The sequence below is a fragment of the Ahaetulla prasina genome, chromosome 4, assembly GCF_028640845.1.
Source record: "Ahaetulla prasina isolate Xishuangbanna chromosome 4, ASM2864084v1, whole genome shotgun sequence".
Taxonomy (NCBI): domain Eukaryota; kingdom Metazoa; phylum Chordata; class Lepidosauria; order Squamata; family Colubridae; genus Ahaetulla; species Ahaetulla prasina.
In genome coordinates, this window is record NC_080542.1 from 77,035,302 (window position 1) to 77,049,890 (window position 14,589).

Consider the following 14,589-nt stretch of genomic DNA (forward strand, 5'->3'; position numbering starts at 1 on the left):
AATTAACAACACACAATACATTCTATGCACTCAGATAATACTAAGTTGGATGATTTGTAGCTGAAAGAGTCGAGGAAATACCGTTTTTTTAAAATTATTATTATTTATTAGATTTTTATACCGCCCTTCTCCTGAAGGACTCAGGGCAGTTTACAGCCAGAATAAGAACACAAGCAATATACAATTAAAACAAAATTAAAAAACTTATTATATAATTGGCTGAAAATTTAAAAACATTTAAAATCTAAAAAACCCATTAAAATTCATCTAGAAATTTTAAATTTAAAAAATTTAAAATTTGAAATTTAAGCCAGCCCCGCGCGAGTAAATAAATATTCTGCACATGTTTGCCTCTGCACATGTCTAGAGCAGTTCTAACCAGGGCTTTCCTGGAAGCTGGCTTATCGCAGGGGTGTCAAACTCAAGACTCACAGGCGATGAGGCTGAATCCAGCCTGCATAGCCATCCTGGAAACTGTAAGAGTCCGGGCCATGTCATTTCGACGCAGCCCACACCATCCCAGCATGTGTGCACAAGCACAGGCCCAGTTCTCTATCACTGTGTGCAGGGCAACTAAAGTAGTCTGTGGGACTACAGTAAAAAATAGTTGACCTTCCAGCCTCATGAGATTTTTTTTTTTTCTGAGAAGTTGGAAGGTCTGTACTTTTACCATAGTCCCGCAGACAACTTTAGTTGCCTTGCACGCAGTGGAGAATGGAGCTGGAAAGCAAGTTAGTGAAGGGATATGGCTGCCCCGGTGTGTGTGTGTGTGTATGTGTGTGAGAGAGAGAGAGAGGGAGGAAGGGAGAGAGAGAGAGTTTGGCCTGGTTAGCCTGGCTGAAGGGCCCTCAGGTAACCCGGGGTGGGGGGGAAAGGGGCAGCTCTGCATCCACCACCTCACGTTGTTCTTTGCCATTTCTTGCTCGCCGCCATAACCTAGCAGGAGCAATGCACTGGTGTGGCAGCCACACAATGAGCCAGTGAGGAATGGAGGATGAAGCAAGGTGGGGGGGTGCAGAGCTGCCCCCATGCCCCGCACTGGCTTACCTGAGCGCCCTGCCAGCCAGGCACTGAAGCGCTGCAACTGCTCCCACAGCGAGATAGAGAGAAAGAAGAGGGGGGCTCTCCAAACTCTTTTTGTTTGTGTGTGTGTATGAGTGTGTGTGTGAGAGAGAGAGAGAGAGAGAGAGAGAGAGAGAGAGAGAGGTCCGTTCAGTCGGGGTATTCAAGCCACTGGCAATGATGGCAGCCACCTAAGGAGCCATGAGTTCCCCCTTCCTAACCAGCCAGCTCTGCCTGACCTGCTCCCTGCCTGGCTAGCAATAAGGCTGGCACATGCAAACAAGCAGCATGCCAGGTCCACAGCTGGCATTGGTTCTTGCACCCTGCCGGATCAGATTCCACAGCTGGCCTTACTGTTTGAAGGCTGAACAAAGTCTTTAACTGAGTGAGGAGACATTGCGGGGCAAATCCTTCACACCTATGTCCAGCGCACCGGAGTTTGCCATGCCGGGGCAGGAATGACTATGTCCCGCAGAGCCCAAAGCTGTTTGAGAGGAGGGGATAACAACAAGAACTGCAAGGCTTTGCACCAGCCAGCCAACCAGGCAGGGCCCCTCCACCTTGCTTTGTCCTCCACCCTCTACGGCCTTCGCTGCTCAGGTGGCTCCTGCCGCCCCAGCCACTGCTGGCAGCTTGGGTGCCCTGCTGTAGTATAGATCGCTCTCTCTTTCCCATACACATACATACACACATGTTGCATCGGATTGCCCTCTTGCTCTCTCTTTCTCTTGCTGTCTCGCCCCACTTGCATGCAAGTGTGCTCCATGGGACAATGAAGTAGTTAAGCGGAAAGTAATTAGTGGGGAGCAGGAGATGGGCAAACACTTTTTGCACTGAGAATGAAAGTTTCTGGGTCCCTGACTCTCTGCAAAAGAGGATGAGTGCCTGAACCTGCATGATATTATAGCACCCAGGACCGTCCATTCTTGGGAAGAAAAGCATTTCTGAGCCAACTCTCCTCTCCCTTCCTCAAAGGCAAAGAAACAGCAGCAGAGAGGATACAAATGTTTGCAAGGTAAAAGAGTCCTTGGGACAGAAAGGGAGGGAGAAGCATGAGGTATCTTAGTGGGTCAGGGAGGTCTTAAAGGCCTGTTCTATCACTAACCTTCCCCACCCTGAGATACCTCATGTGCACTTAATGAATGGCATATTGGTATTCTTGAATTGTGAGCTCTTAGGAAAGTAACCCCTCCTTGTGTGCTGCAACAGCCATTTCCAGTGGGGAAAACAGGACAAAGCAGTGTGAGGGAAAATATTTTCTTTTGCTTTATTTCCAGCCTGAATTAGACCATGCAGGGTCTCTACAGGCAAGCCCTTTTAAGAATTATGTATATAGAAGTAACTAACTCACCTCTGTTCTTAAATGCTAAAGCTGTTGCACATAAAAAACAGAGAAACTCTGATCAACTATCAGAGACATCATTTTACAGTTTTGCTGTACTGCTGTCTGTGGACGCCCCCACAAAATGCAAGCATGGGATAAATTGCGCCTGGTTTGTTCTCAGTCTTGTAAGTTGCCACAAACTACTATCAAAAATTGATCACAAGGTGAGAAGGCAGCGAGAAATATTTCTCCTTTTGCTTTTGAGCATCCAAGAAAGTACAGGAAAGACAAAGAAAAAGAAGGAAAGAGGGGAAGAGAGCAAGGAATGAAAAAGAAGAAAAGAGGGGAAAGAAGAAGAAAGAAAGGAGAATGAAGAGGGAAGTTAAAAGAAGAAAAGGAAAGAAGGAAGGAAGGGAGATTGTGAGAGAGAGTGAGGGTCTGAGGTGAATCCTGCCTTAGGTCTTGGCCACCAGCAGTTCTGCTGCCTTTTGCCATCCCCTTGTCCCCTCCTCCTGACCTCTCCTGGTGGTCTCCCATCGTATCACTGAGGATGCTTTGATTACAAAGCTGGGTCTCCTCCCAAGGAGAAGTGGGCCTCCCTCTGACCCATAAACTTTGCCCTCCCGCGCACACCACGAGCAACCTGGTGAAGGAGTGAGCACAGCAGCAATGGGAGCTGACCATGCTCATCACAGCCACTGCCATCACGCCCTCCCCTCAAGTCAACCACAATCCTGATGCGGCCCCTCAATGAAATTGAGTTTTGACATCCCTGGCTTATCTGAAGATTATATTTAAAACAAACTTCTTAGCATTTTTCTTTTTCAAGAATGGGAGGGGGGGAGGAATGGTTAAGATATATAAATTGGGCAAATTCACATAAAGGCTGAATAAGGAAAAGGCGTGTTCCCGTCTCCCTCTCTGGGGAATGACCTAATACTCACCATCGAGTATTGTCGTAATAATGCTCCAGCACCGAGTATCCGAAGAAAGAGTTATTGGGTCCTTGATAAATCACGGGATGATCCAGATCGATGTTATACGAATAAACCAAGGCCACGGAAAGGGTCGCCACTAGGACTTTAAATCCACCCCCCTTTCCCTCCCAGGGAAATCCAGCCATTCTCTAGTTTTCAAAGTGCGCCTCTTCGCACGCCGACTAAGAAAAGCCCTTTCTTGTTGGCTTTGCTGCTGCGGAGAGCTGCGTGACCGCCTGCCTGCCGCCCACGCTTCGACTTTGAGGAGGCAGGCTCAGCAAGAGAACAAAATGCCCCCGCAGCAGCTTGTAGCATTCAAACAGTTCCTTCGCTACAAACAATACAAAAGGGAGGAGGAGCGATTAAGCCAAAGTTCCCGAGTCAGCTTTGTCCTGCTTAAAGTATCGAGTAGCAGCGAAAAGCGCAGCTAGCGAGAGTAAAGACTCCTTCTCAATCCGGAGCGCTATTTCATGCCAACCCCCAGACCAGGTCGCGTGGGGCCAAAGTCTTCCTGTTCCAAGACGCCGCCGCCCAAACTAAACGCCGTAGCCATGGACGCCCTCTGGTGCCTGGTCTAAGAGGCTCAGCAAAGCAACTCCTCTCGAAGCGTTGTCACTCGTTTTCTTGGCGACTGGGAGTGAAGTTTTTAAACACACTACGTGGCTGCGGTCGCGCAACTCCACTGTGGTGTAGAAGTTGAATTGGAGAATGTACAGCGCGATGCATTATACAAAGGCACTCGATTGTACAGATGAAGACAGTTGGGTATAACAACCATAATAATTTTAGTTAACTAGTACTGAATGATGGGAGGACTGTATATCTCCTATTTTTAGCAGATCATAAAACGGGTATTATTCAAGGTATTGCCAAATATTCCCTTGGTGGCTTCCCATGAGGAAATTGGAAGCAGCAGGAAGTCAGAACTCAGTCACATGACATCCTCACTTAACAATCCAGGTTGTTTTTATTTATTTTTATTTATTTATTTTGACACACAGTATATATAAGCATAAGCATGAAATAACTATACAATATATAAGTATATATATAAGCATGAGTATGAATTAACTATATTAATTGGATATAATGAAAGGAAACAATAGGACAGGAACGGTAGGCACTCTTGTGTTCTTATGCACGCCCCTTACAGACCTCTTAGGAATGGGGTGAGGTCAACAGGAGACAGTTTTTGGTTGAAGCTTTGGGGATTTTGGGAAGAGACCACAGAGTCAGGTAGTGTATTCCAAGTATTAACAACTCTGTTACTGAAGTCATATTTTCTGCAATCAAGATTGGAGCTTAATACTTAATATTTAATACTAGTAACAGCTGATAGTGTTATGCAGAGAAATTGTATGACATCATACTTTACAACCACATTGCTTAATGATGAAAATTCCGGTCCCAATTACCATAGTCACAAAAGCCTAAATAAAGGAGAGGGAGAGAGAGGCAGGAGACGGCTAATCCTATTATGTCCTGAGGGTAAATGTCTTTTATGTTGTGAATAAGCTGGCCTAGCCTTTCTGGGACTATTGGCAAAGGTAGGGGCTGCTTTCCAAGAGCATGTTTTTCCTTATCTCATCCAGGAAGGTATAATATTCTGCCTTTTTAATATTTCCTAGAATATTTCATTCATCTAGGAGTGGGGTGGGTTCTAACTTCCTACAATTCCCACTTTTGTGCTACGGCAAATAATTTTTGCCAATTATTTCGCCCTCAGCCCAAATCCAGGATAGCCTCAGAGTATATTTGATACTCATAGTCAATTTGAACCATCATTAAGGCAAACTGTTTCCCCTTTTCATTGTGTTTGGAGGGGCAGGACTGCAGGCCTTAAGGTATCTCAGGCATGAGGGGAGGCAGAACAATTACAGAGGCAGTGGGAAAGTATCTCTTGGCTCTCAAAAGGGGAGCTTTCAGCCATAAAGGTCTAGCAACCAGGAGAAAAGTTCTGGAAAGAAATTTACAATATCCAGTTTTTCATGCTAATTATTTTCAGAAGTTTGATGTCACTTATTTATTTATTTATTTATTTATTTATTATTTTAATTTCTATACTACCCTTCTCCCAAAGGACTCAGGGCGGTTTACAGCCAGATAAAACAACAGATACAAAAATTAAAACAAATATTAAAAGACTAATTCAAATTTGGCTGAGAGCTATAAAAATCTAATAAAAAACCCCATTAAAAACTATTAGGCCAGTCCTGTGCGATGGAACAAAAATGTCTTCAACTCGTGTCAGAGTTGGCATATCCCTGGAGGTAGCTCGTTCCAAAGGGCTGGAGCCCCCACAGAGAAGGCCCTCCCCCTGGGGGTCGCCAGCCGACATTGTCTAGCCGACGGCACCCTGAGGAGACCCTCCCTATGGGAGTGCACTGGTTGATGGGAGGCCACCGGTAGCAGCAGGCGGTCCCGTAAATAACCCGGTCCTATGCCATGGAGCGCTTTAAAGGTGATAACCAGCACCTTGAATTGCACCCAGAAGACCACCGAAAGCCAGGACAGGAGAGGTGTTATATGGGAGCCTCGAGTTGCTCCCTCTATCACCCATGCAGCTGCATTCTGAACCAGTTGGAGCCTCCAGGTGCTCTTCAAGGGTAGCCCCATGTAGAGAGCGCTGCAGTAGTCCAGGCGGGAAGTGACGAGGGCATGAGTGACTGTGCATAGGGATGCAACTGGCGTATCAGGCGTACCTGATAAAAAGCTCCTCTGGCAACGGCCATCATATGTTCTTCTAATGACAGCCATGCATCCAGAAGGACGCCTAGATTGTGGACCCTCTCCATGGGGGACAATGACTCGCCCCCAACAGTCAGCGATGGAATCAGCTAGCTTTACCAGGATGCCGGCATCCATAGCCACTCGGTCTTGGAAGGGTTGAGTCGGAGCCTGTTTTTCCCCATCCAGACCTACACGGCCTCCAAACACCGGGACATCACTTCAACGGCTTCGTTGGGGTGGTTAGGGGTGGAAATGTACAGCTGTGTATCATCAGCGTACAGGTGACACCACACCCCAAAACCACGGATGATCTCACCCAGCGGCTTCATATAGATGTTGAACAGGAGAGGCGAGAGAACCGACCCCCGTGGCACCCCACATAAGAGGCGCCTCGTGGCCGATCTATGCCCCCCTGCCAACACCGTCTGCGACCGGTCAGAAAGGAAGGAGGAGAACCACCGAAAAATGGTGCCCCCCATTCCTAACCCCTCCAGCCGTCGCAGCAAGATACCATGGTCGATGGTATCAAAAGCCACTGAGAGATCTAATAGGACCAGGGCAGAGGAACAACCCCTGTCCCGGGCCCTCCAAAGATCATCTACCAACGCGACCAATGCCGTCTCTGTGCTGTACCCAGGCCGGAAACCGGACTGGGACGGGTCAAGATAGACAATTTCATCCAGGTACTGAGGGAGCTGATGCGCCACCACACTCTCAACAACCTTCACCACAAAACGAAGGTTGGAGACCGGACGGTAGTTCGCTAAAACAGCTGGATCCAGGGAGGGCTTCTTGAGGAGGGGTCTCACCGCCGCTTCTTTCAAGGCGGTAGGGAAGACACCCTCCCTCAAACAAGTGTTAACAATTCCCTGAAGCCAGCCTCGTGTAACTTCCTGTGCGGCCAGTACCAACCAGGAGGGACATGGGTCCAATAAACATGTGGTTGCATTCAGCCTCCTCAGTATCCTGTCCATGTCCTCGGGAGCCACAGTATCAAACTCCTCCCAGATGACATCCTCAAGATCCACCTCCATCATCTTGCCCGAATCTACCCAATCTGAGTCCAGCCCATCCCGAATCTGAGCGATTTTATCGTGCAGATATTGTCCAAAATCCTCAGCACGTCCTTGCAAGGGGTGCTCCCTAGCTCCCTGAGTAAGAAGGGAGCAGGTCACCCTAAACAGGGCAGCTGGGCGATTATCCACCAATGCAATAAGAGCGGAAAAATACGTTTCACCACTCTTATCGCCACTAGGTAGGTCTGAATATGAGACCTTACTAGTGTTCGATCAGATTCGGAACGGCTAGTCCTCCAACCACTCTCTAGGCGTCTTTTCCAGCGCTTCATCTCTCTCAGCTCTTCAGAATACCAAGGAGCCAGTTGAGATCGGTGCCAGGTCAGAGGCCGCAAAGGCACGACGCAGTCCAAGGCCCCCGCCCTTTCCCAGGCGGCGACAAGTTCTTCAGTCGAGCCGTGAGCTAGGTTCTCAGAAATGACCCAAGCTCCATCAGAAACCTCTCCGGGTCCATCAGGCGCCTGGGATGGAACCAACGAGTCGGTTCTGTCTCCCTGCGGTGTGGGTTGGTGGTTCGAAAGTCCAGCCGAAGGAGCGAATGATCAGAACATGACAAGAGTTGAATAACTAAATCCCCTAATTCTAGATCATTCAGCCAATGTCCAGAGACAAAAATCAAGTCCAGAGTGTTTACCCCAGTGTGAGTGGGACCATCAAGGGTCCTGGTGGCTCAGACTGCTAAGACAGTCTGTTATTAACACAGCTGCTTGCAATTACTGCAGGTTCAAGTCCCACCAGGCCCAAGGTTGACTCAGCCTTCCATCCTTTATAAGGTAGGTAAAATGAGGACCCAGATTGTTGGGAGCAATAAGTTGACTTTGTATATAATATACAAATCGATGAAGACTATTGCTTAACATAGTGTAAGCCGCCCTGAGTCTTCGGAGAAGGGCGGGATATAAATGCAAATATAAATATAAATGCAAATATATAAATAAAAACTAACTGGGTCAGGTCCAAGGCCGTCATGGAAGCCATGAACTCCCGAGCTGCAACAGATGCTTCACCGACCGATGGCAGGTTGAAATCCCCCATAACCATAAGTCTAGGGGTATCAACCGCCATCCCGGCTATCACATCCAGCAGTTCGGGCAGGGCTGCTGTCACGCCAGGAGCCAGGTACGTAATCAGCAAACCCACCTGTATCCCATGACCCCACTTCACAAAGAGGGATTCACATCTGGCTATCTGTGGTACAGTGAACTCCCTTGGTCCCAGACCCTCGTTAATAATAACCGCCACCCCTCCACCCCTACCCTGGGCCCTCAGCTGATGAAATGCATGGAAGCCTGGTGGGCACATTTCCACAAGGGGCACCCCCCCTTCCACGCCCAACCAGGTCTTCAAAATGCCCATCAGGTCCGTACCCCCCTCTTGTATGAGATTGAAAATGAGTGGGGCTTTATTCACAATGGACCTGGCATTACACAACATCAGCCGAAGGTCCAGGCTCTGAGGATCCCGGCCATCCAGGGAACGGGAAGAGTCAGAGGGACCGGAGTGTGAGATTGTTCGCAAATAACGATCACGCACTCCCTGAACATGATACGGTCCCCCGCTTCCGCCATATCTGCCCCTCCCAATTACCATGCTGATGGAATGGCCCTCCTGGAATTGAGCACCAGCCTCCACCTTCACCTCCGAACCTATAATATCTATGCCATGAGCCCTCGCAGGGTCTGGCCATGTCCCTATCCCTATCCCTGGTGGGTTTCCCCCTAAGCCCTTCTTCACCCTCCCTCCCCTTAAAACCCCCTTAAAAAACGATTTTAAAAAGCCTCTGAGTTCCTTCTTTGCCGCATGCCACCTCTCGGGATTCCAAAATCCGTCATCGAGGTAGGCCCTCGATAGCGTGGAGGGCCAAATCTGCGAGAGGGTGGAGTCTCGCAGACCAAGAATATCTGCTGCCAAATACATGTGTATTATGAAGAATAGCGGATAGTCCCATCCCAGCCGGTTGTCGTGTCCCACTCCTCCGCTGACGGCCGGGTCAGGGAAATCCGAATCAGGCTTGCCTCTGCAGCTCTGCCCAAAGTCCTAGCAAAGTCCTCAAAGCAGGCAGGAGACCAGAAAGTGACTTCAGCAAGATAAGTTCGACTTTGCCTGACTCAGAGACTGCCAGAAAGCAGATCCTTTATATAGGCCATGGGGTGTGGCTCCATGACTCAGCACTCATTAAGGCCTGCCCCTCCCTTCCTTCTGTTGCCTCCACCTATCCAGTCTTCTGATGCGAGGGTCACTCCAATCAGCAGCTGTTGGAAATAAACTTTCCTCAGGCTCACATGCTGTGGAGGAGGGGGAGGGGTCTACTTGCTCCGTTTGCCTGGGCATGGAGCCAGGGCTGGGGCCGGGGGGTGCTCCCTCCTCTGCAGCCTGCTTGGGCATGGAGCCAGGGCTGGGGCCGGGAGTACATTCTTCAGCGTTCGGAAGCAGATAAGCAGACCCCGGCTGCGGTGAGAGCGGGCAAGACACAACACCGGTCCAGATGATAACCAACAGAAATCTGGCTAGGAATGAATGGATGGAAATAAATCTTGGGCGGGAAATGATGTTACCGGAGCAGCACTATCCGTTGGCATCTAACACCTCAGCAGTGTTGCCCACCACGGCCGCTGGGCCACAACCGCTCGGCCTCAGAGAGGGCCCCAAAGGTGGGAAAAATGTCGTCACCATCACCACTGCTGCTGCCGCTGTGTAAATGCCACTGCTGCCTGAAAGACGTCGCCGCCACGGTCGCAGCAGCCACCACCCAATCCAGCCGCTTACCACAGCCCTCGCCAACACCATCACCATTGCCTCAGAAAATCGCTGTCGCAAAAAAGCAACACCGCCGATGGAAATGCCGATGGAAATGTCATGAAGCTCTGTGGGGTTCCGTGGGGGTTCCGTGGGGGGGCCCGTGAGGTCCGTGGGCTCCGCGGGGATAGCATCATCACAGCCATCGCTGTCGCCGTCATCGAGGACCAGCCGCGGCAGAAAACAATGCCGCCGCTGTCCAGGACATTGTCGCCGCCGCCGCCGCTGCCACCGCTCCTCACCGCCAGGGACTTTCTGTGAGCTTCCAGTCAGATTTCAAGCAAGCAAGCACAAGTGCCAAAATTCTTCACAGCCATGGTTTTTCTTTAAATTACAGGCTGCCCATATCCAAGGGATGGTTATTAAACCTGCTCTAGCTCTTACTTTTGTGAGGCCAAATTGAGCTTAGCCATTATGCAATCCAGGCAATTTAGTATTTTTAAAATTAAACTTGATGAGCCCTGGGATGCCTACTCATGAAACCACCAGTGCAACATATCCTCCTTTACTGGGTACCTAGGCAACATCATTTGTGAGTCACAATCAGGGTTTGGGTTTTGGAGAACTCTTTTCTGCTATCTTGTGAGGGAATTGCCTGGGGAGTGAGGGAATTGCCTGAGGAGAATTCCCCTCTCCCCCCACCATCAGAGGTGGGTTTCAGCAGGTTCTGGCCAATTCTGGAGAACCGGTAGTGGAAATTTTGAGTAGTTTGGAGAACCAGTAGTAAAAACTCTGACTGGCCCCGCCCCCATCTATTCTCTGCCTCCCAAGTCCCAGCTGATTGGGAGGGAATGGGGATTTTACAGTATCTTTCCCCTGGAGTGGGGAGGGAATGCAAATTTACAGTATCCTTCCCCTGCCACGCTCACCAAGTCATACCCACCAAGCCATGCCACACACACTAAGCTACACCTATAGAACCAGTAGTAAAGATTTTTGAAACCCACCACTGCCCACCATGGAATTAGCAGGAAGACATGACTGCTTGGACCTTAGTGCCACAGAGAAAAAAAAACCAAGTTAGGAGCAGTTTTGTATGGAGGTAGGTGAAGGAGATAACCTCAATCTAATTCTGAATGGCGCATCTGTGTGTGTGTGCTTCTGTATGCAGCTACTTCTAAAATAGCCCTCCTCCCAGACCAAAGTCCAAGGTGTTCAGAACTTGTTGTGGCAACCACTCCCAAATACAATCCCCCGGAGGTCCATTTAACTAAATACAACATAAATGAGACAAGAAAGAAAATTTTACAATGAATTTCCACCCTCCCCCATAGTCTTTCTAGCTGTCTTCTGGGGATTGAAAAGAGTCTTTTAGTCTTTTCAGGGTCCTTTCTTTCATGTCTGCTGGGGGGCATTAGGCTTGGGTTAATGGTAAGAGTGGTCAGTCAGATTTGGGAAGATCTGCTGCACTCTGGTTACTGTGATGACTTTCTAATGGAGGGCTGGATCCAAACCCAATTCCTGGCTCAAATGAGTGAAAAGTCTCCTCTGGAGATAGCATCTGGATCAGCATCTGTTTCCAGATGTTGCAGAGTCATCTGTGCAGGGCTGAAGGACATGAGAACAAGCCCCCTTCCCCCTTTGTGGGTAATTTTCCCAGGAAAGGCATTGTAAGAGGATTAGAAATGGGGGGGGGGAGGTAGAGTGGAGGTGAATAGATAACTTGCATGCAGGGTTTGAAAAAGAAAAAAAAATAGTACTAAAGTTATTAAACAGATAAAGCAATTATAACAAAATGGAGACATCACAGATGAGAAAAAAAGAAAAACTGGATTCACATGCTTCAGAAAAAGGATAGACAGATGAAAACATTTAAACACATAGTAAATGCTAGAATGATTATTTTTCTTGTAGATGAACCTAAAACGTTTCCTCATAAACTTGGGCTGTACTTAAGGGTACAGAGGGAAGGAGAAAAAAAATAAAATGAAATGAAAAGTTCTCTTTACTCTGTTCTTGTTGGCCATGCAAACACAGGGCAAAGGCTTTCTCTTTCTCCCCACCTCTAATTGTTTTAATCTTTCCCCCCCTAACAATTTAAAATTCTTGTCTCTAGGGATCAGATACATTTAACAGTTATAATTACCTTGAGGCCACCAGAACCAGGGACAAAATATTACTTATCTTCTTCCACTTTTGCTATGATAACTTTGTCAATTTTATTGTGAACACATTGGCCCACGTTAGAAATGAAATTCTGATGCCTGCTCTCAAGAGAAAATATATATCTACCCAAACACTTCCATAACACACATTTAAACATTATTTTATACATACATATATGTAGGTCTTGGCATATTCGGGTCTTTTCCTGTGTAAGGTTGAGAGTATCTTGGCAACGTTTCGACGAGTCTCACTCCTCATCTTCAGACTGGTGCTTTCGGCTTCGTGCTTGTATGAGCAAAGTGTTGTCGGAGCTGCCTTCTCTCTATAAATATTGGTGGGGAGGTGGGGAGCGTTGCTGTAAGCGGGTTGGTTGGCTTTGTGGTCACATCTTGATTGGTAGATGGAGTGGGTGTTTGCAAATTAGTCAGCTGTTTCACCCACTCCATCTACCAATCCATCTACCAATCAAAATGCAACCACACAGCCAAGCAACCCGCTTACAGTAACACTCCCCACCTCCCCACCAGTAGTTATAGAGAGACAGCAGCTCCGATCATGCTTTGCTCGCACAAGCACGAAGCCGAAAGCACCAGCCTGAAGATGATGAGTGAGACCTCGTTGAAACGTTGCCAAGATACTCTCAACCTTACACGGGAAAAGACCCGAATATGCCAAGATCTACATAACTATACCCGTGAAAACCTACGAATACATATATATATATACACATACACACAAACACACACACACACACACACACTGGTTTGTTGTGAATGTGACTGCTTGAGGGCTCCTGGATTGGAGCTGAAAGGCAAAAGGGAAGTAGTATGCTTCCTCCCACATTGGGGCAGACCAGGTGCATCAACAGAAAAATACTATATAGAATAGAATAGAATAGAATAGAATAGAATAGAATAGAATAGAATAGAATAGAATAGAATAGAATTTTTATTGGCCAAGTGTGATTGGACACACAAGGAATTTGTCTTGGTGCATATGCTCTCAGTGTACATAAAAGATACCTTCATCAAAGTACAACACTTAAAACACTTAGTGATAGTCATAGGCTACAATTAAGCAATCAGGAAACAATATCAGTATAAATCGTAAGGATACAAGCAACAAAGTTGCAGTCATAAGTGGAAGGAGATGGGTGATGGGAACAATGAGAAAATTAATAGTAGTGCAGATTTAATAAAGAGTTTGACGGTGTTAAGGGAATTATTTGTTTAACAGAGTGATGGCATTCAGGAAAAAACTGTTCTTGTGTCCAGTTGTTCTGGTGTGCAGTGCTCTATAGCATCGTTTTGAGGGTAGGAGTTGAAACAGTTTATGTCCAGGATGTGTGGGATCTGTAAATATTTTCACAGCCCTCTTTTTGATTTGTGCAGTATACAGGTCCTCAATGGAAGACAGGTTGGTAGCTTGTTGGGTTGTGTGTATACACATACATACACACACACACACACACACACACACACACACACACACACACACACACACATATATATTCTCCATTTTGAATACATAGTGGAAAAAGGAAACTTGAGAGTTCACAAGACTGATGCTCTATGGAACAAAACTGTGACTGAATCTAGATGTTCTGCTTTGGATACCATATAGCCTCTTCCCAGAAGGTAACAAGGAAAACAGATCATGAAGAGGATGCCTAGCATCCCAGACAATCCTGCAGAATCTGCTCAAGCATCACTTATGCTTATCACTTATGGATAGAAGGAAGTAAACTATGAATAATCATTTCTGTCATCCTCATTACTTTGTGCACTGCCTTCCTGTCTGAAGCAGTAATGCTTCTAAACCAGACAGTAATACAATATCATATGATGCTCTCGATCGTTCCTCTATAGAAAGTAGTAAGGACAGGGGAAGGAAGATGAACTTTTTTCATATGACGCAGAAAGTGCAGGCGCTGCTATGCTTACTTCACCAGTGTCTCACTTTTGAGCAACTAAGCTAGCTTACTCATTAGCTGCACACCCAGGAATTTGATGCTGCTAACCATAGGTGATGTTGTGCCTCGTCCTCCCTCCACTCCTCAGCCGGGCCCCTCCCATCTCCACCCAGGCCTGTTATCAGACTCCGAGTTTGATAATGAATAGCCTATAATGCCTCCAGCCCCCAGCCCTGGCCCCATGCCCGGAGAGGATGTCAGGAGTGAACAGATAAGCCTGAGAAACGTCACTCCTACCGCGTGTGAGCAGGAAGCCAGCCACGTGCTGTAATTACTGACAGCAGATCCAGCTGAAGAGAATTCAAAGTGGGAGGATCCTCGCTTCCGGAGATCTGAGAGATGACGCCAGCAGAAGGAAGGGAGGTGCAGGCCTGGATAAATGCTGAGTCATGGAGCCACACCCCACAGCCTATATAAAGGACCTGCTTTTGGCATTCCAACCTTGAGTCAAGCAAAGTCTCATCTAGTTTGCTGATATCGGACTCTATCACTGAAGTCACAACTTGGACTCCTGCCTGCCCTGATAAACCTCGAAGGAATTTGGCA

At 47.6% G+C, this 14,589-nt stretch overlaps 1 protein-coding gene across 15 annotated transcripts in view; it reads right to left on the reverse strand.

The window, feature by feature from the left end:
• ITGA9 (integrin subunit alpha 9) overlaps positions 1 to 3,854 on the reverse strand; it is a 762,385-nt gene extending 758,531 nt beyond the window's left edge. For 11 of the 15 annotated variants that reach the window (XM_058183141.1, XM_058183147.1, XM_058183149.1 and 8 more), the window contains exon 1: positions 3,331 to 3,854. In XM_058183141.1, coding sequence (XP_058039124.1) covers positions 3,331 to 3,509 — 179 coding nt within the window. In that variant the 5' untranslated portion in view covers positions 3,510 to 3,854. The remainder of the gene's footprint in view (positions 1 to 3,330) is intronic. The other 4 variants (XM_058183148.1, XM_058183143.1, XM_058183140.1 and 1 more) reach the window with 1 other exon arrangement.
• Positions 3,855 to 14,589: the final 10,735 nt, after the last annotated feature.